The 27659-nt window shown below is 35.1% G+C and overlaps 1 protein-coding gene across 8 annotated transcripts in view; it reads right to left on the bottom strand.

Moving 5' to 3' along the window:
• Nucleotides 1-27659, bottom strand: part of LOC149785302 (TNF receptor-associated factor 6-like) — a 104241-nt gene that overhangs the window by 12439 nt on the left and 64143 nt on the right. For all 8 annotated transcript variants that reach the window (XM_089979190.1, XM_089979191.1, XM_089979186.1 and 5 more), the window contains one exon: nt 14181-14255. In XM_089979190.1, the coding sequence (XP_089835316.1) occupies nt 14181-14255 (75 nt within the window). The remainder of the gene's footprint in view (nt 1-14180; nt 14256-27659) is intronic.

The raw sequence follows: 27659 nt of genomic DNA, 5'->3' as shown, positions 1-27659 counted from the left end.
TCATGAATCTGGTACATATTAATACAGTACTAAGTTCATGAGTCTGGTACATACTAATACAGTATTAAGTTAATGAATCTGGTACATATTAATACAGTACTAAGTTCATGAATCTGGTACATATTAATACAGTACTAAGTTCATGAATCTGGTACATATTAATACAGCATTAAGTTTGTGAATCTGGTACATTTTAATACAGTACTAAGTTCATGAATCTGGTACATATTAATACAGTAAGTACTAAGTTCATGAATCTGGTACATATTAATACAGTACTAAGTTCACGAATCTGGTACATATTAATACAGTACTAACTTCATGAATCTGGTACATATTAATACAGTACTAAGTTCATGAATCTGGTACAGGTACATATTAATACAGTACTAAGTTCATGAATCTGTGAACTCTGGTTTATGACAATTGTTTGTGAAAACTGTTTGATATTTATACTTGTGCTTACTTAATTTTTAAAACAATTCATGTTAGTGATTTTTTGTTAATTTGCAGTATTAAATTTACCGTGCCTATGAGAACACTGTTTGATTTCCTAAATTTTAAATATACACATATATTGAACATTGTAGGGTGTTGGTATCAACAAACTATTTGTTCTAGTGCATTCAGCAGAATCCAGTATATTTACATCATTTTCAGTGATGAATTAGTTTAAATGTATATTTTAATGTACACCAGTAATGGATCGCAAAATTATATAATCAGATAAGCAGGTAATCAAAAGAAAACTTAGCTAATCAATCTTTTAGTAAAAATATTTTTCTCCAATAAAATGAACGTCTTTTCATTGCTTACTTAATCTCAGCCATAGAGGTTGGTGCAATACTGGCATAGCAGCATTCTTTCATTGAGAGAAATGTACATGTAATATTTTGTTTTTGTGTCACATTTATTTATCGGGATGAAAGGCAGGAATTGACAGATCAAATATGCCGATAAAAAGTATGAAAACTACAGTTGTGTATACATGTACTTTCAGATAAATTCTAAGCTGGTGCCTAGTGTTTACTTGCTTTAAACTTATCTTTTTTTGTAGATGGTGTGTCATATTCAAAGGATCATTACACAGTAAAATAAAATTTCTATTTTACATAATACTTGAAGTGAAGTATATTCATTAGATACAATTCAGAACAAGAGTCCCTAGAAGGGACTGATGCTCTACTGTTCAAAAAGAATTTCCATGAATTCAAGATAAGACCATTTCTTCTTTTAAACTGCTGACTGTTGAAAACAATCCCTGATATTCTTGAGTGATACAATTTTCAAATTAGCCACTATGGCAGCCATATCAGATATAAGATTTTCCCCAGTTTTCATTTAGGTAATGGGGCCCAGAGTGGCCGAGTGGTCTAAAGTGCTCACTGTTATGGATCACTGCCATCTCACCTCTGTCTGCGTGGGTTTGCTTCTCGGGTTCGGCCTGTGTGGGTAAGTGAGAAAACTTGCCAGTAGCTTATCGTGGGTCGGTAGTTCTTTCTGGGGTTTTCCCGGGTTTGTTCTTCCACCATTAATACTGGCTGCCATGTATAGCCTATATTGTGCTGAAACATGGCGTTAAACCCCACAACAACAACAACATTTAGGTAAAACTAGGTATTGTAAAAGGTCTATCGGTGAAAACCTCATGTCAATGTGACAATCCATCCATGAGAATTTGAGACAAGATTTTCAGTATGTTCATTTTGGCCTCCATATTTGAGATCAGATTGGCACAATATTTATTAAAGACCAACTAGATACATGTAATAATTAGTCTTCTGGGGAAAAAACCCATATTGATATGAATTTAGGAGCAGTAACAATAACAATATTTCCAAAATGATTGCCATGGTAGCCATACTGGATGTCAGACTGGCACCATTTTGATTTAGTACTCTGACATCATAAGAAGTTTTCTAGTGAGAATCCAATATAACTTTCCATCTAGGAGAAGTAGTGAAAAGATTTCAACTATGGTAGCCATATTTAATACCAAACTGGCATAATTTTTATTTAAGATCAACCAGACAGCATAAGAAGAAAATATTATGATGATACAACTTTTCATTCAACAGGAGTACCGGTAGCAATAACTAGATTTTCAAGATGGCTTCTGTGGTAGCCATATAGGATGCCAGATCATCAACATTTTCATTTAGGACCAACTGGACATCATAAAATATCATTTAGTATAACCTCATGCTGATATGACCATCCAATCAGGAGGTGTAGCAATAACAAAATTATTTTATATGCTGGTGTGGTGGCCATAACAGACATTCAAGCGTGGAACCATTTTCATTGAGGACTAAGTACACATCATAAATTTCCATGTTGATAACACTTTCCATTCAGGTGGAGAAGTGACAAGATTTTAAAGATGAATGCCACTGTGGCCATATTAGATATCAGTCAGATCACTACCATTTTCATTTAGAACTAATTAGACATGATAGAGTTTTTTCATGAAAACCCCATGTTGATATGGGCACCCATTCAGGAGTAGTGATAACAAGATTTAAAGGTAGCCACTGTGGCATCCATAATGGATGTGCAAGTGGAACCATTTTCATTTAGGACCAACACGACATCATAAGGAATCATTTAGTGAAAATCATATGCTGACATGACCATCCATTCACGAGTAGCAATAACATGAATTTCAAGATGACTGCTGTGGTGGCCATATTGGATCTCAGTGTAGCACTATTTCCATTTGGTGTATAAAGTTTCATTGGAATCCTCAACAAGTTTAGGAAGGAGTAGTTATAACAAACCTGTGCCAACTAAAAGAAGTGTCTGAAGATGAATGAGAGATAACAGGCCATCCCACAAGCTCTTCAGTCAATGACCAGCAGAGCAAAAAATGTGAGTAAAACACTCATATGTAGTTAGGACTCTACAATAAATGATTTGATTTGGTGCTTTAAGGCACATCAACACAAGCAGATTACTTCAGTTGCCTAAGCAACTGAAGTAAAGTGCTTTGGTAGCCAACATAGGTGTGATCCAATGGTAGGACTCAAACCTACACCCTTTCAGTCACAATCCATCACACTAACCACTATGCAAACGCTGCTGATTTGATGGTATGATTTTAACCTGCACCTTTTAGGTTTGGAGTCTAGCACAAGATGAGCCTCTATAACTTCCTGCTACTTTAGGACGATGAAGATGGAGACTCTCTTTCCCTATCTTTCCAGCCAGACAATAAAATGGCACAGGAATGGAAATTCATCCCAAGATTTTTATGAGAAAAATATTATTTTCGATAACTGCTCCGGTTATGTCATCCATGTGATGCAGGATTGTAAAGTGCAATCTGGCGTGCTACAAGGACAATCCATGAATTCCCTTGAGAATGTACCTTGTAGTTGCAATGCAGTGATTACAAAATGATATCTGTAGACACAGAAATGGCACCACTCTACAGTTATTATATACTTCTGAGATAGGAACAGGTATAAGGTGAATTTGAGATAGGAACTGGTATAAGTTGTTTGCAATGGCAACAAAAAATGGAGAGAATGTTGGCACACCTCTCTGCTACCTTTATGTACTGTGACTGAACTTTCTTTACATCTGGTAATTTATAATGGAAACTATGTATGATCTAAAGCAGACAACTGATAAAATGGAAGCTCCCACATGCTTGAAAAATTAGCCTGGTCTAGTCCAAAGTACACTAACTTTAGCATTTATTAAAACCGGGACAATTAATTTTGCCATATCATACACTACTAGCTTCTGAAAGTGCAGTGAATGATTGATACAATATATAAAATACATAAAAGGAAAGAAGTTATTGGCTCATTTTATTTTCCAAATTAAATTTAAAGTCCAGGAAGTAAAAATGACAAAGTGGAATTATCAGTCTAATCAGAGTTGCACATCTGAAGTATGGCCAAGCTGTATACTCTATAACCCAAATTACATGTACTACTCAAACACTAAAATAAAGGAAACTAGAAGATATTTAAGCAATGTCTAAGCTATACAGGGTCTATTTTAATTAACAGAATAACAAGTGAGGAAATCCTGGGAAATTCTTATTCTTTAAAAATCAAACCCTATGCAAAATGTGAATTGCAGAGCAGAACCATTTGAATCTTTAGAACCAACTAGACCTTGCATATTATTGAGTAAAATCCCAGAATTTCAAGATGGCTACTGTGTTGACCATATTGGATGTCTGAGTGGCACTATTTTTATTCTGGAGCAACTAGACAGCATAAGAAGTCTTTTAGCAAAATTATGGCCATCCATTCAAGAACAGTAGTGATAACAAGATTCTCAAGAAGGCAGCTGTGGCAGCCATACTAGATATGCAAGCAGCACAATTTTTGGGAGAAGTAGCAATAAGATTTTAAATATGGCTGCTGTGGCATCATTTTTATTTAAGACCAACAAGACATCATAACAAGTTTTTCAATGAAAACTCCATGTTGATATTACCATCCATGCTGGAAATGTAGCAATAACAAGATTTTCAAGATCACTGCTCTCACAGTCATAAACGATGTCAGATTGGCACCATTTTTATTTAGAATCAACTCAACATCATAAAAAGTCTTCTGGTGAAAACCCATTGTCAATATGACTTGATGTTTAGGAGGTGTAGCAATAACAAGACTTTCTAGATGGCTGCCATATTGGACATCATATTGGTATCATTTTCATTAGCATCAGCTGGACATTATAATAATTTTTCACTGAAAATCCAAGCTCATATGAACATCCATTCAGGAAAAGTAGTGATAAGATTTTCAAGATGGATGCTGTGGTGGCCATATTGTTTGTCTGATTGGCATAATTTTCATTTAGGATTAACTAGACATAAAACAATTAATAAACATATTACTAAATATACAGTGTGTACATTGCTAAATATACAGGAAAGAATATTGCTAAATATAGCAGTAAGCAGATGATTAATATACCAATAAGCACATTGCTAAATATATCAGTAAGCACATTGCTTCTTATACCAATAAACACGTTGCTAAATATACCATGAAGCACATTGATACATATACTGGTGAGCAGTGAAAATTTACATGACAAGCACTTTAAAAAGCATACATATACACTAGTTACAAACTTGTTCACAAATAACTTTAAGGTATTTTCACACGTAATTTCACAGAATAAAATACAACAGGTAAGTTTTTACACACTGCAAATTTTTTTTACAAATCTAGTTTCTCCAAGAAAAATATATGTATAAACATTTAGATGCATATAAATTCATTACTGCTTTATTCATTATTTCAAACACTGCACTGTCAGTGAAGTGTCACTAATTCTGTAGTGGAAGTCAACATCTTTAAGAGCATTCAATTAACAACAGAAAATAGATCCCATCAACCCACTTGAAGTGTATGACACCACATAATCCTAAGATACATCTATAGTGCATGTTTGGTGGCAACATTTTAAAACAGGGATCTTAAGCTTAAATCACCACAAGTGCCACATGAGGACTAGTACATTGGCCTGACGGCATCATCACTCACACCTTCTCACACAGTGAAAGTGCTCATATAAATGGTAGCCAGTTGAAATATTGGAAACAAGTAAATGATGTAACAATCAAATTTTTTGCAAAACTGGCTGGCTAGGAAGAAAAAAATTTGCATTATTATTTATTTACATATTCCGGTTGTGGTTGCAGGCTGCAGGGAGTAAATTTAAGGCTGCATGTTTGAGACCCCTGGGTTAAAAGGCACTTAAAGGTAACACAGACATAATTTTTGCTAAATAATGTTCTAAATCCTGGGAAGAGTGGATGGGGACCCTTTTTTAATGTGTAATATGTTTTCATTCTAACATGCATTTCTGGAGTAAGCTTGGTAGGAACATATGAAAAGATACTGGATTTAGAATTGAGATATAACTGTAACCAATTTTTATTAAATTTTGAAAGAAGGTCAGAGTGACCCAGTTTTCATGCACAACAACACGCTCATCACAAGATTCACACAAAGTGGTGGTCTGATATCATTAGATGTGGAACATGTTTAGTACAGCCCAAGAGAGCTGTTTTTCAAGGAGTATTTATTCTTTGGAAATCGAACATTCTCAATTATGTTATCTTCTTTTTTACTCCATAAAAGAGGTTAAAACTTAGAGGAAAAGTCAACTAATCAGCATACTGCTAAATGAAACCACTTCACCTGGTAACAGCCTCTGTCATGTGCCATTTGATCCACCCAATTTTATCCCATTTCATGTATTTTGGTTTTGGAAATCACATAAATGACAAACATTCTGAATTTAAATAGTGGTATATTTTGGAGTTTTAACATGCTGTATTCCTGAAGATAAACTCAAGGACTTGTCAATAAAAAAGCCAAAACTTTTCATGCATTTTTCAAGGTTGTACAAACCTGTAGTAATACTGAAGATAAACTCAAGGACTTGTCAACAAAAAAGCCAAAACTTTTCATGCATTTTTCAAGGTTGTACAAACCTGTAGTAATACTGAAGATAAACTCAAGGACTTGTCAACAAAAAAGCCAAAACTTTTCATACATTTTTCAAGGTTGTACAAACCTGTAGTAATACTGAAGATAAACTCAAGGACTTTTCAACAAAAAAGCCAAAATCTTTCATGGATTTTTCAAGGTTGTACAAACCTGTTGTAGTACTGAAGTTGCAGCCAGGACAGTAATGATCATCACAAATTTTAAACAATGTTGAATTTGTATTGGAAAGTAGGTCACGATGACCCAGAGTGACATGTCCATCCTATGATGCACCATAAGTGAAAGATTGTTGTTGTTGTGGGGTTTAACGCCATTTTTCAGCACGATAGGCTATACATGGCGGCCAGTATTAATGGTGGAGGAAGAACCCGGAAAACCCCGGAAAGAACCACCGACCCACGAGAAGCTACTGGCAAGCTTTCTCACATGCCCACATTGGCTGAATCTTAGACTCGAACCGCCGCAGACAGAGGTGAGATGGCAGTGATCCGTAGCGAAGAGCGCTTTAGACCACTCGGCCACTCGGGGCCCCTAAGTGAAAGAATGATACCAATACATGTTGGTGGAAAAAGTATTGTCATTATAGAGTTGATAATCATTTTTAACCAGTTTTTAATAAATCCTATAACAAAAATCAAAGCAACCTAGTTTTGGAGTGCATCACATGTACATCCCAAGATGTATCTACAGTGCAAGTATGACTTCAATAGTTATGGTGATCCCTCTTTATAACACTAATCATGCGAGTCATAAAAGTGACAAGCATTGATGAAACCTTACACTGAGGGATGTTCTAACAAGACCGTTCTTACTGTGTGTTAAACAAACAAATGGATTATTTCATGTGAAATCATTATAATCAGTTCTCATTAACTAAGTACAAAAATAAAGCGGTCAGTTAAATAGCAATTAAAAGAAATTTGACCCATTTAAATGAATTCAGAACTAAAACCGCATTATAATCGGGGTAGCAGTATAATGAAAGGCAATATAGTGAAAGCTGGGATTTAAATAGAATGAATGGATACTGTTGAGACTTAAATAGAATGAATGGATACTGTTGAGACTTAAATAGAATGAATGGATATTGCTGAGGTTTATATAGAATCAATGAATATTGCTGAAATTTATACGGAATCAATGGATATTGCTGGGATTTAAGCAGAATGAATGGGTTATTGCTAGGATTTAAATAAAATTAAGTAGAATGAATGGATTTTACCAGGATTTAAACAAAAAAAATGGATATTGCTAGGACTTTAGGAAATGAAAAATAATGTATGTCATCTACTGCTATATCATTCTTCTGTACAAGAAACATATTTTGAAAACAGGCCTCATGTTTGGTTTGGATGGATGTTTTACAGCAATGCAGCACAACTAAGTTATTTAGCGCTGAAGTAACCGAGTAAAGTGCCTTACCAAGGGATCCACCATGGAAGCTCACCCTAGTTGATCCAATGGTAGGATTCAAACCAGTGGCCTTCCAGTTGCCAATCCAGCACATAAACCCCTAAGCCATTGCAGATCCTACCTACATTACTTTATGACATATGAGAAGTCAAATAACACCTATTATATATCCCACATCTGGCTGTACACTATTTTAAATGAAGTTGTAATAAATGATACCTATTTAGAATAAATGTATATATTCCTCCATGAAATGTGAAAAATCAAAACTCTAAGAAATTAAAAAAGCATGCTATGGCATCTGTAGGACAAAAAACCAAAAACAATTTTGCAAAATGAACAATACAAGTTTCCATTTTATTAAGGCCCAAATGAAAATGTGTGCTTCTGGTCAGCCAACATTCCTGTTTCTCATTGCTGACCATAGCACCTTTTCCCCCATGGTAAAAAAAAAAATTGATTTGTGCATCTGACTGAGCTGGTTTTGCCCATTTGTTTGAAGCTTAGTACATTATATATATATATATATATATATATATATATATATATATATATATATATATATATATATATATATAAACTACTTACCAACCCTAAGTTTAAAACCAGTGCAATTGAAAATACACATTTTCTTTTCCCTAATCTTCTCTGTATCACCTGAGAAATATATACATACCTACCACTAACCTGCTTCAACAGGATGCTGCTAAAGTTTCTTTAAAGTAGGCATAGTATTGCAGATATCAAAATATTATCCTGGTGTGAATGAATAGAGTAGGAAACAAATTGAGAAAAATATCACTCTAATAGTCCTTACCTGAATGTAACTACCCATGCTTACCTAAATGAATTTAACTTTTACATTTAGCATAAACTAGGAAGTAAAAATAAACAGGTGTACATATATGTCATTTTATCTTGGCAACCTTTAAAGTAGGGGTAATATTCTAGATAACTGGTATAACTAGCCTTAAGGAAAGATTGGGTGATATTCTAGATTACTAGTATAACCAGCATTAAGGGAAGATTGGGTGATTTCTAGATTATTGGTATAACCAGCATTAAGGAACGGTTGATTGATATTCTAGATTACCAGTATAACTAGAATTAATGGAGGATTGGGTGATATTTTAGATTACCAGTATAACCAGCATTAAGGGAAGATTGGGTGATTTCTAGATTATTGGTATAACCAGCACTAAACAAAGATTAGGTGATATGCTAGATTATTGGTATAACTAGCATTAAGGGAAGACTGGGTGATATTCTAGATTACTGGTATAACCAGCATTAAGGAAAGGTTGGGTGATATTCTAGATTGCCAGTATAACTAGCATTAATGGAGGATTGGGTGACATTCTACATTACTGGTGTAACTAGCATTAAGGTAAGACTGGGTGATATTCTAGATTACCAGTATAACTAGGATTAAGGAAAGATTGGGTATTTCTAGATTATTGGTATAACCAGCATTAAAGAAAGATTAGGTGATATGCTAGATTATTGGCATAACCAGCATTAAGGAAGATTTGGGTAATATTCTAGATTATTTGTATAACCAGCATTAAGGAAAGGTTGGGTGGTATTCTAGATTACCAGTATAACTAGCATTAATGGAGGATTGGGTGATATTCTAGAATACTGGTATAACTAGCATTAAGGTAAGATTGAGTGATATTCTAGATTACCAGTATAACCTGCATTAAGGGAAGACTGGGTGATTTCTAGATTATTGGTATAACCAGCATTAAAGAAAGATTAGGTGATACTCTAGACCAGGGGTGGGCAAACTAAGGCCCATGGGCCGCATGCGGACCGCCAAGGGCTTTTATGCGGCCCGCCAAGGGTTTTCATGCGCCAAGGGTTTTCATGCAACCTAGGAACAAGTCATCATTCGCACTGACTCTGTTTATTTTACTCTGTTTATCAAATAAATGTGCTTCTTTTGAAGTTTAAGTTTAAGTTTTCAAATATTAACAACATATTAACAACTGAAAATTAATTAAATGTTATTTAGAAAAACCTTTTGTTTTTGCTATTTCAAATATTAATTACTTTACTTAATGAACTATGCAGCCCGCGACAAGGTGTAAATTTGTGCATGCAGCCTTGCACTGGAAGGTTTGGAAGGTTTGCTCACCTCTGCTCTTGACTATTGGTATAACCAGCATTAACACATTAACCCCTGGAGGTTTTTGTCATTTTCGCCTGAAAATCGAGTAGGAAACACATTTTGAAAGCTATTTCTGAATAGATCTGAAAACACCAAATCCCAGGTGATCTTTCACTAACATAGTGCCTAGTTGTGTTAGAAACATAATTTTTCATTGGCTATTTGACTCGCGCATGAGCAGAAGGGAAAAAGTTGGATTTTTTTTTGTTGATTTTTTTTGTTGCTAAACGGAGCCATTATTTTTGTATCGAGACCACTCTTTATTCCAAATGCCCATCTTATCCTCCGTTTTGCAAAGGTTCATCTGTCTGTTTGCAGTTCATACCGGTTTGCCTTAGATCTGAAACCAAAAAGTCTAAAACCCAGACACAAAATCGGATTCCAACCACTGGTGAAGTCTGGGTAGAAAAAATCGGATCCAAAAAATGAGGTTTTTTTTATCTGTAGTTTGTAGTGCAACTAGATATTCCAGATTATTTGGTATCATTGTAGAGCTACATCTGTCTACCTTTCTTTAATACCACCCATTTTAGTGTATCATGCATGAACATGATGCTACATAGCTCAGCAGTAGGCTACTACCTCCTGCCACATTAACTCGTCACTAGGGGTTAATGTGTTAAGAAAGATTTGGGTGATATTCTAGATTTTTGATTTAACCAGCATTATGGAAAGATTGGGTGATATTCTAGTTAAGGTGTAAGGAGCCATCAGGCTTGCATTGTACAGCAATAAATTAAGGTATAAGGAGCTATTGGGCATGAATGGTACAGTAGTAAGTTAAGGTGTAAGCAGCCATCAGGCTTGCATTGTACAGCAATAAATTAAGGTATAAGGAGCTATTGGGCATGAATGGTACAGTAGTAAGTTAAGGTGTAAGCAGCCATCAGGCTTGCATTGTACAGCAATAAATTAAGGTATAAGGAGCTATTGGGCATGAACGGTACAGTAGTAAGTTAAGGTGTAAGCAGCCATCAGGCTTGCATTGTACAGCAATAAATTAAGGTATAAGGAGCCATTGGGCATGAATGGTACAGAATTAAGATACAGTGTGACCCTGCTATAACACAGTAGTTGGGAGCCATAGAACCCGACCACATTATAGGCCGAACTGTGTTATAATCAAAAAGATCAGCTGAAGAAAATGTACCCAAAAATAATTGTGGGGGTGTAGGTAATAAATGTGGGTGGTAAAATATGTGCTTCATCAGCACAGTTACCATCTTAATTTGATGCATATTAAATGAGAAATACACCTGTAGTGGTAACAGAGAAGACATATATAACAGTTTACTTTATTTAGAGAACCATGAATTGGTACATATACGTGAATCCTGTTTATATATAAATGTCTAATGTATAGCATGAATAGAGTATCAACACCATGTACTCACCCGCAAACCTCATCATATATATTGAATCCACAATACAAGTGATTCTGTCAAAAATATGTACACACACAGCTTTAAAATATTCAATAATTTTGTAACAGGTCATATTGGTCTGAATTTAGTGGAAAAACATAGCACAATCACGTAACGAATGATGAAGCACATTTACTTTTCAGTACGTTCCAAGTCGGTAAAAGTTAGTTTGCATTTCAAGCCGCTGTTGGTAGCGTTCGTAAGCATAAACTTTTCCCTACACAAAGGAAACTTTTACAGCACAGTTAACGTGTTCCAGTCACGTTGGAAAATGCAAAATTCCATCAGATTCCATCACTTTTATTTAAGTTTGGTACCGACTTCCTTGGAAGAAAAGTTCTTTGCTGTTATTGAAAAATTGTAGTCAGCTTTCTATGATGAACGGTGCACGCGCTATTGAAGTCACCACTAAAGGACAGCTTAGGAGAACCTAACAAATGCCCATTTCTTATTGTGGCGGCAACATCAAATAAGTGTATTGCATGACTGAGACTGGTATTTTTTCCATTTGTTGAATACGTTTTCATAACAGTTGGTGTTTCAAAGGTAATCTGTTTCCTTAGAAATTTCAGCAAACTATTTTATCTGGGTACATTTTTAAAAAGGAATTGGCCGTCGTTTGGACTATTTACTAGTTACTGTCATTCCATGCCTATTGAATAAACCAATAAGTAAGATTATTATTATTTTTTTTACATTTGAAGTAGCAGCGTGATGCTGCCTTCCATGCATGCATCTGAAAATTAAGAAAGGGTCAAAGGGCAATAGAGACATAGGTGTTCTGATGACAGGGATTATTACAGAAAATGTGAGTGTTCTGAAGGATTTAATTCTGAGTGAAAAGAAGAGGAATTTTACTTACCATCCACATACAAATGTCAGTCTTTGTAAATATATTAATTACTAGCGAGTGGCCAAAAATCCAATGAAAGATAAATTACGAGACAATGCCTTGTCCAGGTGATCTCCGTTACCAGAATTGTCAACAACAAAAAAGCGGACATTTCACACCACACAGAACTCATGCTAAATGTCAAGATAAGCAGATTATGATATAACAATGCACTGTTTAGATGGTTTGTCATAATGGACAATGATGTGTTGTGATGTGATGTGATTTGGATTTTTAACATAACTTTATCAATTTTTCAGTCATATCGCTACGATGTCTGCAATGTGGCAGTTTATAGTGATGTCTAGCACTGGGTCATCATGCCGCAGACATGTAGCATGATGTCCCACCCAGTCACATTATCCTGACACCAGGCTGACCAGTCCTAACACTAACCTCTTAATGCTGTGCACCAAGCCCGGCAGCTGTTAGTACCATTTTTTTAAGTCTTTGGTATGACTCGGCCGGGGATGGAACCCATGACTTCATGCATCCGAGGCAGACACTCTAATAACTAGGCCACCGGACCAATTAATGGACAAAGAATTTGTTTATGTAACAATAGATAAATTTCAGTGCATTTTATATCTAGTTTGCGGCTTCCTTTCATGGGGCCTCTGAATTTCTGCACTCCAAACCAATGGTTGTATATTAAAGTTTAAACAGCCAACAATGTCCAACAGATAAAAGACACATGGTATGTTTTGCAGCCAATAAGGAAAAACAATCCAAGTTTGCGACATTGGCAAAGACCTACACGATCCCAGAATAAACTTTTTATGTGTTTTGTTCCGTACTTTTAAGAAAACAAAAAATACTTTTTCGTGTGCGAGAAAAATACATATAAAATTTCAGGAGCCAAGCCACGATCATCTGGTATCATTCATATGCGATCTCTTCCCCAAAATGATAACAAACTTTTTATGGTTTTTTCGTACTTTTTAAGAAAGAATTTTTTTGTGCACATGAAAAATACATGTATATGAAATTTCAGGAGCCATGCCACGACCGTGTTATATCCGAATTCGTGTTATAACGGAGTGCACTATAGCGGGGTCACACTGTATAAGGAGCCATCAAGCATGCCTTGTACAGTAAAGTTAATGTATAAGGAGCCATGAGGCATGCATGGCACAGTAGTTAGTTAAGGATAAGAAACCATGAGGCATGCATGGTATGGTAATAAGTTATGGTATAAGGAGCCATCAGGCATGCATGGTACAGTGATGAGTTAAGGTATAGAGAGTTAACAGGCATGCATTGTACAGTAGTAGTTGTTGTTGTACTCGGGGCACCCTGTACAGTAGTAAGTTAATGCATAAGGTGTCGTCATGCATGGTACAATAGTAAGTTCTAAGAAATTACGATGTTCTATGCAGATTTAAGCATCTGCTTCTCTCCCAGCATACTGTCCTCACGGCATATGTGCTGATGATGGAATATTTTGATAAGAGTTTTGATAGGAGTGGGGGTACAGTTATTAAAGCATGTGAAGTCATGACGCTAAATAGTAACATCACTTTGATCCCACTCTTTTTGTACAGACTAAGAAACATTTCAAATTTTAACCAATTTCTTCTAAGCGCAATACAGGAAAACTGATCAGAGAAACTGTTTGGATACTGCACTGTCCAGATAAATGTGGTATGGATTAATAAAACTTCATTCTATATAAAACTTTTACACACTGAAGTAGCGTATTTCTACAAAATGAAAATACTGTGAACAAATTTAAATTAGCATAACAGGAAAAACAGGACTTGTAATGAATAATGAAGACTACCCACCTGTTCTCGTAGAACCTTTGCCTTGCAGAAAGAACAAAAGATTTCAACCTTGGGGCATCCTTTATCAAAGTGATCCTGAAAAGAATTTAAAACTTTATTTAGCATCTGGCATGAGGAAGTAGTATATTCAACAACAAAAAAAGAAGAAGAAAAAAAAAGCAGAAAAAAGGTATCATTTTACATAAAGGTCACATTTTACATGTGTTTGTCAAAATTATTTTTATAAGCCAACCCTTTAAGTTTGGATGTCGGCTTTGTAACTGGTCAAGACAATGCAAAACCAATCAAATGGATCGAGCAGAAATGATGATTACGCTGCATCAGTGTAATCATTCAAACATGATCACCATACCTACACAAAGCCTAAGAATATGTGTTATCTCAACATCATACTCCATTTAATAAGAACCACACTGTTACAATTTAAACACAGTTTTCAAGTCTACAAGAGGCCTTGAGTGGACAAGTGGTCTTAAGCACTCTCCGTTACGGATCACTGCCATCTCACCTCTGTGTGGGTTTGAGTCTCGGATTTGGCTAATGTGGGTATGTGAGAAAGCTTGACAGTAGCTTCTTGTGGGTCAGTGGTCCTTTCCGGGGTTTTCCTGGGTTGTTCCTCCACCATTAATACTGGCCGCCATGTATATCCTATTGTGTGCTGAAAAATGGCGTTAAACCCTACAACAACAACAACAACAACAACAAAGACTTTACAAGTCAAATTTATCATGGAATTTCAGCTGGAAAAAAAAAAACATTTCACAACTATGCAAGAACGAAAGCTGGCAGGTGATAGCTAACAGATCCAAGACAGCAACTTTATCTGCCTGTGAGATTTCTCTAAAAATAAAGAATATTTTCTTTCAGGGTCAGGTTTTAGTATATAGGAAAGGTGGTCATAGAAAATAGGTCATATTGACATATTTTTGCCATACACTTGTAATATCCCATAAATTTCAACAGAGTTATAAGATTGACTGGAATTTGAGAGGCAACTGAAACCAACTATCAACAGCAATGTTTGAACACTAAATGATCTGCCTTGAGCAATGACAGCATTTGTTTCACTGATCAAAATCTGAGATAATGACCCAAATCTGCAGCAGCAACAATGAAAATTTTAAATTACACTTGTACATATATCTGATGACCTATCCGGGTTCCATGAAAACAAATGTTTATGCAAACAAAAAATGGAATGGTTCAGCATAGACTGAGCTGCTGACAGGTCATACAATGGTAGATCTGGGTATACAATGCACAGCATAGACTGATCTGCTGACAGGTCATACAATAACAGATCTGGGTATACAATACATAGCATAAACCAAGGGTGGGCAAAATCTGGCCAGATACCTGGTTTTATCCATTAATTTACATCATAGGCAATGGCTTAAAAAACAATTATATACAATGCACAGCAGACTGAGCTGCTGACAGGTTATACAATGACAGATCTTGGTATACAATACACAGCATAGAATGAGCTGCTGACAGGTCAAACAATGATTGATCTGGGTATACAATGTACAGCATAGACTGAGCTTCTGACAGGTCATACAATGACAGATCTGGGTATACAATGTACAGCATAGACTGAGCATCTGACAGGTCATTCAATTATAGATCTGGGTATACAATGTACAACATAGACTGAGGATCTGACAGGTCATACAATGGCAGATCTGGGTACAGCATAGACTGAGCCGCTGACAGGTCATACAATGATAGATCTGGGTATACAATGTACAGCATAGACTGAGCTGCTGACAGGTCATACAATGGCAGATCTGGGTATACAATGTACAGCATAGACTGAGCCGCTGACAGGTCATACAATGATATATCTGGGTATACAATTAACAAAATAGACTGTGGATCTGACAGATCATATTGTTGTTGTTGTTGTATGTTTTAACGCCATTTTTCAGCACAAGATAGGCTATACATGGCGGCCAGTATTAATGGTGGAGGAAGAACCCAGGAATCCCTGGAAAGAACCACCGACCCTCGAGAAGCTACTGGCAAGCTTTCTCAGACAGATCATATAATGATAGATCTGGGTATACAATGTACAGCACATACTGAGCTTCTGACAGGTCATACAAAGATAGATCTGGGTATACAATGTACAGCATAGATTGAGCATCTGACAGGTCATACAATGACAGATCTGGATATACAGTGTACAGCATAGACTGAGCTGCTGACTGGTCATACAATGATAGATCTGGGTATACAATGTACAGCATAGATTGAGCATCTGACAGGTCATGCAATGATAGATCTGGGTATACAATGCACAGCATAGACTGAGCTGCTGACAGGTCATATAATGATACATCTAGGTATACAATGTACAGCATAGACTGAGGATCTGACAGGTCATACAATTATAGATCTGGGTATACAATTTACAACATAGACTGAGCTGCTGACAGGTCATACAATGGCAGATCTGGGTACAGCATAGACTGAGCCGCTGACAGGTCAAACAATGATAGATCTGGGTATACAATGAACATCATAGACTGAGCTGCTGACAGGTCATACAATGATAGATCTGGGTATGCAATATACAAAATAGACTGTGGATCTGACAGATCATACAATGAAAGATCTTTGTATACAATGTACAGCATAGACTGAGCTGCTGACAGGTCAAACAATGATAGAGCTGGGTATACAATATACAGCATAGACTGAGCATCTGACAGGTCATACAATGGCAGATCTGGGTATACAATGTACAGCATAGACTGAGCTGCTGACAGGTCATACAATGGCAGATCTGGGTACAGCATAGACTGAGCCGCTGACAGGTCAAACAATGATGGATCTGGGTATACAATGTACAGCATAGACTGAGCATCTGACAGGTCATACAATGGCAGATCTGGGTATACAATGTACAGCATAGACTGAGCTGCTGACAGGTCATACAGTGGCAGATCTGGGTATATAATATACATAATAGACTGAGCTGCTGACAGGTCATACAATGGCAGATCTGGGTATACAGTGTACAGCACAGACTGAACTTCATATTTTGTCTATGAATTTCTTTGTAGTATATGTATACAATAATAATAGTCCTGTATATATCACCCGAAATATTAATGTTTTTCCCTTTTGTGGCAAATGTACAACTCATCATTTTACAAAGGTTCTTTGTTTGCCAAGTTTTTCCCATATTTGTAGTTAGTACAAGCTTCAGTGGCCTCTGTCCAATGCCATATATACTTGTTTCTGAGTCAGATCCAAGTGCAAACTGCATATACAAAGATCAACTTTTACATAATGCATCATCACATCTGGGTCTATACAGTTTGTCAGAAGTAATCAATGAAACAAACAACACAGACCCTTATCTGTTGGTACGTTATGTGATTGCAGATAAGGGTGTATGTTGTTTGCCACTGGACCTGACTTATGAGTAAGTACATATGGTAATGATGATTCCAAGTCAAGAGTTGTAGAACAGTGCATAATTGTCTTCATACACACAAATTGGTAAAAGCAACTGTCTTTCATCTTCATTTTATGATACAGCTTTATTATTATACGCTCATTTTTGTCTCCATTAAATTGACATTTTCAGAATTGAGCAATATTTTACAATATTGAACACTTTCATACTGCACGCACATTCACAACACGTGCCCAATAGTGTATTAGGAACTACTTTGTAAACAAATCATGCACATTCATGCAGTAGACGCTTTACATTCTGGTTGATTAAATTTGTTTCTGAATGAACTAAAGCAGCTGTTTTGTGGACTACCACATACCAACCGCTTTGCAATATTCTGCATTAAATTTTTTGATACAATATTTTGGATTTAGGCTAGCGACAGACGCCAGACAGGTCATAAAATTACTGAGATCCCTAGAATGAGCATGCAAGTGACAAGACATAAACATGTCTTCTTTAGCTGGTAATAAGAATGCCAAAAAATATATTTACAGTTTTACATCCTGAATTTCCTCAAAATGTACTTTCTTAGTTCTGCAAATCTGAATTACATGAGCTATGTCATGGGTTCTAAACCTTTATTACACATTTCCAAATTGTACTGTAATTTCAACTACATTCCAAGTGCAATAACATCCTCCTTACTGCACTCAAAATGAAATGAACATTAAATTCATCAGCATCTTTTTGATAATTACAGTTGAAAGAGTTAACAGTTTTCCCACATGATGATTCCAAACATTCAATGACAAAACAGAAACGCACAAGCAGTTGAGTCAAGATGCTGCTCCCTTGCTGCTCAAATCAGATGTTACTTTATGTAGAATGGACACAGATAAATCCAGTCCATAATGAACATTTTTTTAGCAGAATCGACAAAAATACCAAAATCTTTTCATTCCAGACCAAATGGAAAAGTTGTTACAATGTGCATTCATTCACAATATGACTCTAAATTTCATTTTTAAGTAGACCAAAAATGACAATTTCTTTTGAAAGTGATGTCAAGTACATAACTAAGTTCAAATTTACCTGGGCAGAGTTATGTATGCATTAAGATTGTTGTTGTGTACTGATGAATATGTGCTTGTGTATTTAGTTTGGAATACAGCATAAATTCAGTTACTTTGTTTCTTGTAGTGTATTTTTGTTTATATAATTAAGCCTTAGGTAGAAAATGAACATATAATAAAAAGGTTAATGCATTTGTATTGGAAAATATGAACTCGTTTAATAGGATGGAAATACTGCACTCCCAATGAAAACATGTAGACTGAATTTGTGTATAGCAAGTGTCACCTGTAATTGTTCTTAACATCACTGACCTCAATAACCATAATTACAGTTATGATTCACATTTTTCCATTGTGAGGCAGATATGATCCATTTTTTTTTATTGACACAGTTACAAAGTTAATATGATTCACATTTTTCCATTGTGAGGCAGATATGATCCACATTTTTTTATTGACACAGTTACAAAATTAATAAGATTCACATTTTTCCATTGTGAGACAGATATGATCCATTTTTTTTATTGACACAGTTACAAAGTTAATATGATTCACATTTTGCCATTGAGACATAGTTAAAGATATGTTTTCCTTGACAATTCTTGTTAATATTATGGTTTTATGCCAAATAAATTATTTCATGTGAGTGGTTAAATAAACTTAGCAAATAAGTTTGAGTAACCTCAACCCACACCCCGATTAAAAGTCGGCTATTCTAGTTTTCATATTGTGCGTTTGATGGTATATACAATAGGGTACAATATATACTTGTTTAAACATCAAGTCCAACAACAAATAACATAGACCATAATCTGACGTCACAAACTGCACTATACTGATTACTCCTGACAAACTGCAGAAACCCAGATCTGCCAGTGCATTATGCAATGGCAGATTTGAATCTCTGCGGTTCACAGCTGAACTCTGCTTATAAATGAGTACATATGGTAGATTGCAGATTATAGTCTCTGTATACTGTAAGTACTCAATGGAACATTTTCACGTTTTATTTCAACTGCCTTTTGTACGGACATAGATCCTGCAGTTTCACTTATGACATACTGTAAAACAGACATCCAGTTTTCAATTTTGCAGAGGGATGTTTTTGGAATTTATACTCACATGAAAACGGTCAATATATATATGAAAGACATACTTCAATGTATGAAGGGTTTAATGGGACAGTCTGGACTTTATAGTGCCACACTAGATTAGATATCCCACAAAAAGACACACAAAAAAAAGCAAAAAAAGGGCAAAAGCCTTAAAATACACTGACAAATTCTTTAAAATATAAATGCACTGTTAAAAAAGTTAAAGACCTCTTCAATTGAAACAATAATTTATTCAGATCGTTTTATTAATTTATGTCAGAATGAGTTCAATCTCCTGATATACTGTGTAGGCGAGAAGAAAACAGAATAAATAATAAATGCAGCACATTTAATCAAAAGTTTTATTTTCTGTAGTTTTTCGTTTTATTATCATTTTTCAATTACAGGAATACAACAGTGTACTCCAACATAACTGTATGTACTTGCTTATAAGTTGAGTCCAACTGCAAACTGCCCAAAATTCGATCTGCCATCGCATAATACACTAGCAGATCTGGATCTGTGCAGTTTGTAAGGAGTAATCAGTAGAACAAACAAAACAGACCCTGATGTGCAGGCACATTATGCTACAGCTGATCAGGATCTTTGTTGTTTGCAGTTTGGCTCTTATAAGCAAATATAAACATAGCTGATAAGTTTAAGGAAGGTAAAATTAGTCCTTCTCTAATCTGACTGACATTTATTTTAAGATACCTTAATGATAGTCATTTACCTTTTTCTTCCTGACTTCCTGCTTAAGTCATATTATTTTTACAGGTAGATGAAATATAAAGATTAGCAAGTGGCAGCTAGATAACATGGTACCATCCAACCATTGCAGAGCAAACAGGATGTTAAATCCCTTCCAGCTAGAAATCAAATGTGCAGGGCACCATTTCAAAATACAATTTAACCAACTTTAAAGTTTCATCCTTGAAGATTTTAAGATGCATTTTGCCTGAGAATCTCTTAAACACATCACCAGATTCACCAGATACAAGTATAGATTCAAATTCACAGTCATTGAAGTATATAGTACATGAATTTTGTTGGGTTTATTTACTTCCTGCTAGAAGCCTAACTTTTCCATTTCCACTATATTTTGACCTTTGATGATCAAGGGCCTTATAAACATCTAAGAATAAACAGTTCTGGTAGATTAACGAACACCATCACATTACACACCACTTAATTAGGACCATTGGTTCCCAGCCAAGAATGTAGATTCTGCACTGGTTCCTATAGAAAGAAACCGGTCTATAACAGTTATGGGACCACAAAAATGTGTCCTATACATCCGCATGTCCATCACATGGAGGTTAAAATGATCATCAATGCAGTATAGAAAGTGAACTCATAAGACTCCTTCCCTCCACCATTATTGCATTTTTTCTGTTCTCTCTTTTTCTACTTTCTTCATTTATTTTCTTCCGTTCTGATGTCATGATTGTCTTCAAATCTTTGTTTCCAATCATTTTTAATGTACTTTCTGCTCTCTATTAGATTGAATTTGCATTACACATTGGTATGTTCCGTACTATAAGCACTGATCACATCAGACAAAATTATATTAACACTAGTTATAAACATTTTCAATGAAAGAAAACTTTATGTACCATATATACCTGCTTGTATGTTGAGCCCAACTGCATGCTGCACAGATCCAGATCTGCCTTTGCATAATGCGCCAGAAGATCTAGGTGTGTGAAGTTTATTAGAAGAAATCAGTAAAATAAACAATTTAGACCCTGATATACAGGTCCTGATCTGCCAGTGCATTATGTGACTGCAGATCAGGGTCTATGTTGTTTGCAGTTTGACTTGACATATATAAGCAGGTATATACATAAACAAATTTAGGTAAAATACTTTGATTCTACTATGCTGCTGTTATGAAGATGAATACAAATTGTTTAAATCAGAAGGAACCTCTTTTATTATGGAATTTAAAATGACCATAAATACAGGAGTAGTCTGTACATAGAAGACTGGGCATAGTGCATCCATTATGTATCAGTGTAGCTGTTGCTTTGATTGGATGCATGTAGAAACATTTCTTGTGTGACATAATGTTTTACCTATATTCTTCTACACAAAAGGATTTTAAAACATAAAAAAGCCCACCAACAGAAAACAATACAGCAACAGTGGTTCAAGTGTGTGTGTGTGTTTGTGTGTGTGTGATTTGGATTTTTAGTGTAGTTTTAACAATTTTTCAGTCATATCACCATGATGTCTACAGCATGGCAGCTTATAGCAATGTCTATCACTGGGGCATCATGCCGCAGACATGTAACATCATGTCCCACCCAGTCACATTATCCTGACACCAGGCCAACCAGTCATAACACTAACCTATTAATGCTGAGCATCAAACGAGGCAGCTGCTAGTGCCATTATTACAAGTCTCTGGTAGGACTCAGCCGGGGATCGAACCTGTGAACACCCGTATCTGAGGTGGATGCTCTCTAACCACTTAGGCCACCACAGCAGTCCAAGACGTATTTTTAGTGAAAACATGTTAATATGACCATCGATTCAGCTGGAGTAACAATCTAATCTCGGAACAACTATGCCATGGAATGAATATATGTGTTTCATTGCAATCCTCCATGTAGAATGCCTCATCGAAAATTGCTCTGTTGACCAAATGAGCTTTTTATTTCAATAAAGTCATTATTTCTATTATTATTATTATTAATAATATTATTATTATTATGATTATTATTCAGGGTTTTCAGTCATGAAAAATCCTGGGGAAAAAATATTGTCATGGAAAGTAACGGAAAATGAAAATATTACTTTACTTGCTTGTCAGGCTATAGTGTTAAAGTGGGTGAATCAAATGGCTGTAAGGGGAGGTATAGACAATCTTGACAAAAATCTTATCATACAGTTATCTTTCCTGTTGATCAATATTGTCTATGTAGAGAACAAACTTTCTGGCCTTTTTGTCATAAGTATTGAGGAATTTTAGTCCAGAAAATCAGAAATTTGTCATGGCGAAGTCATAGGAAATTAATTATATTTGTGTAGGAACCTTGAATCATATTTTTATTATTATTATTATTATTATTATTATTATTATTATTATTATTATTATCAGCATCAGCATATACAATCAAAGTATTTCATGCTGACACTTATCCCATGTGAATTAATGTTTGAATTTAGTGCATACAGAAAAATTCATGAAAAATGGTTGCAAAATGTTGAAGTCACTATTGATTTGGATATATACATATATATATAAAGAATACAAATAAAATGTCAAATGTCAAATAACAATCCTTTCAAGTGCACTGGATCCAGCAAGGGATCACGTGTGTCAGTGATTGATTAAGATAAATGCAATAAACTGACAATGAACAGTGCAAAACTAGTATCTAGCTATCCTAAATGCTTTTGACTCTTTAATGAATCTTTTTCAAAGACAAACACAAAACACAGACAAGACAAACAAATAAAACAGAAAAACGGTTATGTTTGCAAAACTTTACATGGCTGCTTCTAAGGAATTCATCCTTTTAACTCTATCATGAGTCATCTAGTTTATTTCAGCTTGTTGCTGATACTGGAAAATATTTGTATTGACCTAGAAATTGATGAACCATAACAACATCTATTATTTTGACAAAGAAGCTGTAGAGAAGCCCGGTCGCAGATCACTTCTCCTCCCCTGGCCACACTTTCAGTGATATAACACTTATTGTAATTGCTCACAACCCCAAACAGAGTCCCCAAACCAGGAAAGAAAAGGAATCTTACTGGACATTCCGCCTTAGAACATTGAACCCAAGTGGTTTAAACCAAGAAGACTAGAAAAAGACAACCATGCACAAATAAAATTATCTTTTACAGCAGACACATTTTCTTTTAAATAATTCTCTTAATTTGCTTACTAGCCTATGACTACTATAAAAATGAAATATCCAGGATATAATCTGCACTTACATAAATTTACATAAAATAACTGTGTGTTCTACTTGTGATCCATAAAAAGAGGGAAGATCCAGATCTGCTTTAACATAATGTACAGGTATGTCATGGTCTAAACCATGTGTTCTATTTGTGATCCATACTAACAGTGAAGATCCTGATCTGTTACAACATAATGTACAGGTATATCATGGTCAAAACTGTGTTCTACTTGTGATCCATACCAACAGTGAAGATCCTGATCTGTTATAACATAATGTACAGGTATATAATGGTCAAAACTGTGTGTTCTACTTGTGATCCATACCAACAGTCAAGATCCTGATCTGTTATAATGTACAGGTATATCATGGTCAAAACTGTGTGTTCTACTTGTGATCCATACCAACAGTGAAGATCCTGATATGTTATAACATAATGTACAGGTGTATCATGGTTTAAACCATGTGTTCTATTTGTGATCCATACCAACAGTCAAGATCCTGATCTGTTTTAACATAATATACAGGTATATCATGGTCAAAACTGCGTGTTCTACTTGTGATCCATACCAACAGTCAAGATCCTGATCTGTTATAACATAATGTACAGGTATGTCATGGTCAAAACTGTGTGTTCTACTTGTGATCCATACCAACAGTCAAGATCCTGATCTGTTATAACATAATGTACAGGTATATCATGGTCTAAACTGCGTGTTCTACTTGTGATCCATACCAACAGTCAAGATCCTGATCTGTTATAACATAATGTACAGGTATATCATGGTCTAAACTGTGTGTTCTACTTGTGATCCATACCAACAGTCGAGATCCTGATCTGTTATAACATAATGGACAGGTATGTCATGGTCAAAACTGTGTGTTCTATTTGTGATTCAATAACAAAAGTACAGACCCTGCTCTGCCAGAGCATTACACATCTATTTGCTTAACAGTTCACTTATTTCAAATGATAGATAAACACATTTTGTCAATTACTCACTTACAAGCAGAGCCCAACTGCAGTCTGCACAGACACTGATCTGTCATTGCATAACGCACTGGCAGATCTGGGTCTGTGAAGTTTGTTAAAGTAATCAATATAAAAAACAATGCATGCCCTGATCTGATTGCCCAAAATGTGATGTCAGATCAGGGTATTTGCTGTTTGCAGTTTGACTTGGTTTATAAGTAAATATATGATTGTATTCCTGCAAATAAACACAAGAACCACTTTTCCTTGAATTCAGCTTTTATATAGCTAGAAAATAAAAGCACTAATAGTGAGCTTAATCTAAAAAATTCAACAATGACATTAAACTAGAAAGGGACATACAGAAAGACATGCATCCAAGAGATAGATGTTGAACTTCTACCAAAGCTGGCTCAACAGTTAAACAACTCTGAATATTTACTGATAATGTTTCCAGGCAGCAAGTATGCAATACCAGAATGTTCCAGAAACAAAATGATGTATTTAAATTAATCTCTGCCCACCAAACTATCTCCAGCCCCAGCCAATCTTATTTACTCTGGAATAAAAAGCTAGACACCAAAGTATTTGTGTAATGATGGGCAAACAAATCAATTATTATTATTACTGTACAGTTTATGATTTCCTTATCTTTTTTCTTTTCTTCCTAGTTTCTATAAACTATTAGCCTAAGAAAATTAACCAAATGAATCTCTAACAATTAATGTCTAACTGTTATCAGTGACAAGTCTTCTTCACTTCCTGCTATTTAAAACTAAGCCATGCATGCATATATACTGCATTTGATCTCTTTGAAATCTGTAATGTTATAATATTGTTTTGTTTAAGTTTGACAGCAGTTTTCATATTTGTCTTTCTTTCTGATTGTTTGACATCAATGTGATCAAATATCCAAATATCTGTCTACAAAAACCCATAGCTGTACATGAGGGACGTTAGTTGGTATCTTAATCTATTAATGATTAGGCTTTTGGTTATTATATAAGGCTTAAACAAGACGTACAGTACTAGGAATACAAACTAGGACACCTAAAATGCATCACATAACACCACCACCCAACTAACCAACAAGAAGTCCACCCCAAAGCATGTATAAACTCATGCCAATTAGCTATTTAAATCCCCACACTACCTTATGAATAAACCAATTAGCTATATAAATGCCCACACCAGCTTAACGAATGTCATATTTAAGATTAATTATTATACCTACTACACAATGTCCTTTCTCTCTAGACATAATCAATTTTATGTCATTCTAGCTTTCGATAATTATTCAGTAAACTTTCTGTTCAAGTTTTTAATAATAATAATAATAATAATAATAATAATAAATACAATTCTTTACCTTCAGAGGATAAGCCAGTTAGTGTACAAATGTAATCTCCCTTGAAACCCTGTATTAAATACGAAACTAATGTCTTTTGAAGACCTCTGTTAAATACAAAACTAACCTCCCCTGAAGCCCTATATTAAATACAAACATTCTGAAGTAAATGTAGAAAGAACCATTATAGTGCAGTTATTTACATATTCATATAAATGGAAAAAATGAAAGAGAGGGAAAAGAAAAAGAAAATTGATATTGTGAGAAAAACAAGAAGGAAAGATAATGTGGAGGAATGAAAGAAAGTATTTAATAATCCCACAGATTTGGCATTTTCTTATCTGATCAAAAGCACTTCCTGAATGATTCCAAATCAATGGGCCAGATATCAAAACATTACTTAAATAAATCTTTTAGTGTTTTCTGAAATTCTGTGACTTTACCTTGATGAAGATATAAAATAGTTAGAATTTGAATTTGATTGCTGTGGATTAACCATAGTTAGGAGATTTTGAGGACCCTCTTTATTTGAAATTTGTTACATAAGTTTAACTATTCTTATAAATATCCTTTACTTTACTGACAATATTCCTAGTTGGTCAACTGCATAAATGGAATCTGTATAAGTATCACTAGGTATAATTTTAAATGTTTGTTTCTGGATTCTGAACAGCTTAGTTAGGTAATTTTGGCAACAGTATTCCCACACCATATTAAGATAACCAAAGCAGGGTTGAACATGGCTTTAATAAAACAAAACTTAGAAAAACTGAAAGTGTTTAATCTTGGATGCCAATCAGAGTACTGAAAATCCATTTTTCATTATATGTCCAATGTGTTCATTCCAAATTAGACTGTTATCAACATGCACACATTATTTTGTGCAACAACTTGCAGTAATGTATTTTTGTAAGAAAGGTCCAATGCTGTCTCAGTGAAATTCTGGTCTTCTCTGTTATAATCAGAATAAGTCTAGTCTTTGATAGAGTCATTCTGTTATGTTTACACCAAGTTTCTAACCATCTAGGGCACTTAGGAAACTGTTTGCAGTACAGCTAAAGAGAAGTGCATCAGTGTTTTATCATCATTACAGAGATCTGTAGTTGTAACATTGTTTTTTCAAGTGAAAAGGCAAATCATTACAAAAGTCTGTAAACAGGAGGAAACCTAGAACTAAACCCTGCAGAATACCATATTGTTCAAGTTGATCATTTGAGAGCACCTATTTAACAAATTTTTGGTACCTCTCTGTGGAGTGAAAATCATTTTAAAACTTGTTCTTTCTCCAGAAGAATTTGATGGTCAACTAAGTCTAATGCTTTCTGAAATATATAATGACTAACTTACAAGCTTTCCTCACCTAGGGCTTACAACCATTTGTCTCCCACTGATAGGCACTTCACAACCACTACTGGGCCTAAATCCCAACTGATTATTGTGAACTTTACTGCTGTTAACAAAGAAATCAATTAACACATTGACCCCTGGTGACGAGTTTAAGTGGCAGGAGGTAGTAGCCTACTGCCCAGCTATGTAGCATCAAGGTCATGCATGATACACTAATGTGGGTGGCATTATGGAAAGGTAGACAGATGTAGCTCTACAATGATACCAAATAATGTGGAATTTCTAGTTGCACTACTAAATATAAAGGGA

This window comes from Sinohyriopsis cumingii, chromosome 13, assembly GCF_028554795.1.
Source record: "Sinohyriopsis cumingii isolate HCF-2022 chromosome 13, ASM2855479v2, whole genome shotgun sequence".
NCBI lineage: Eukaryota > Metazoa > Mollusca > Bivalvia > Unionida > Unionidae > Sinohyriopsis > Sinohyriopsis cumingii.
This window is presented reverse-complemented; position numbering and strand designations above follow the sequence as displayed.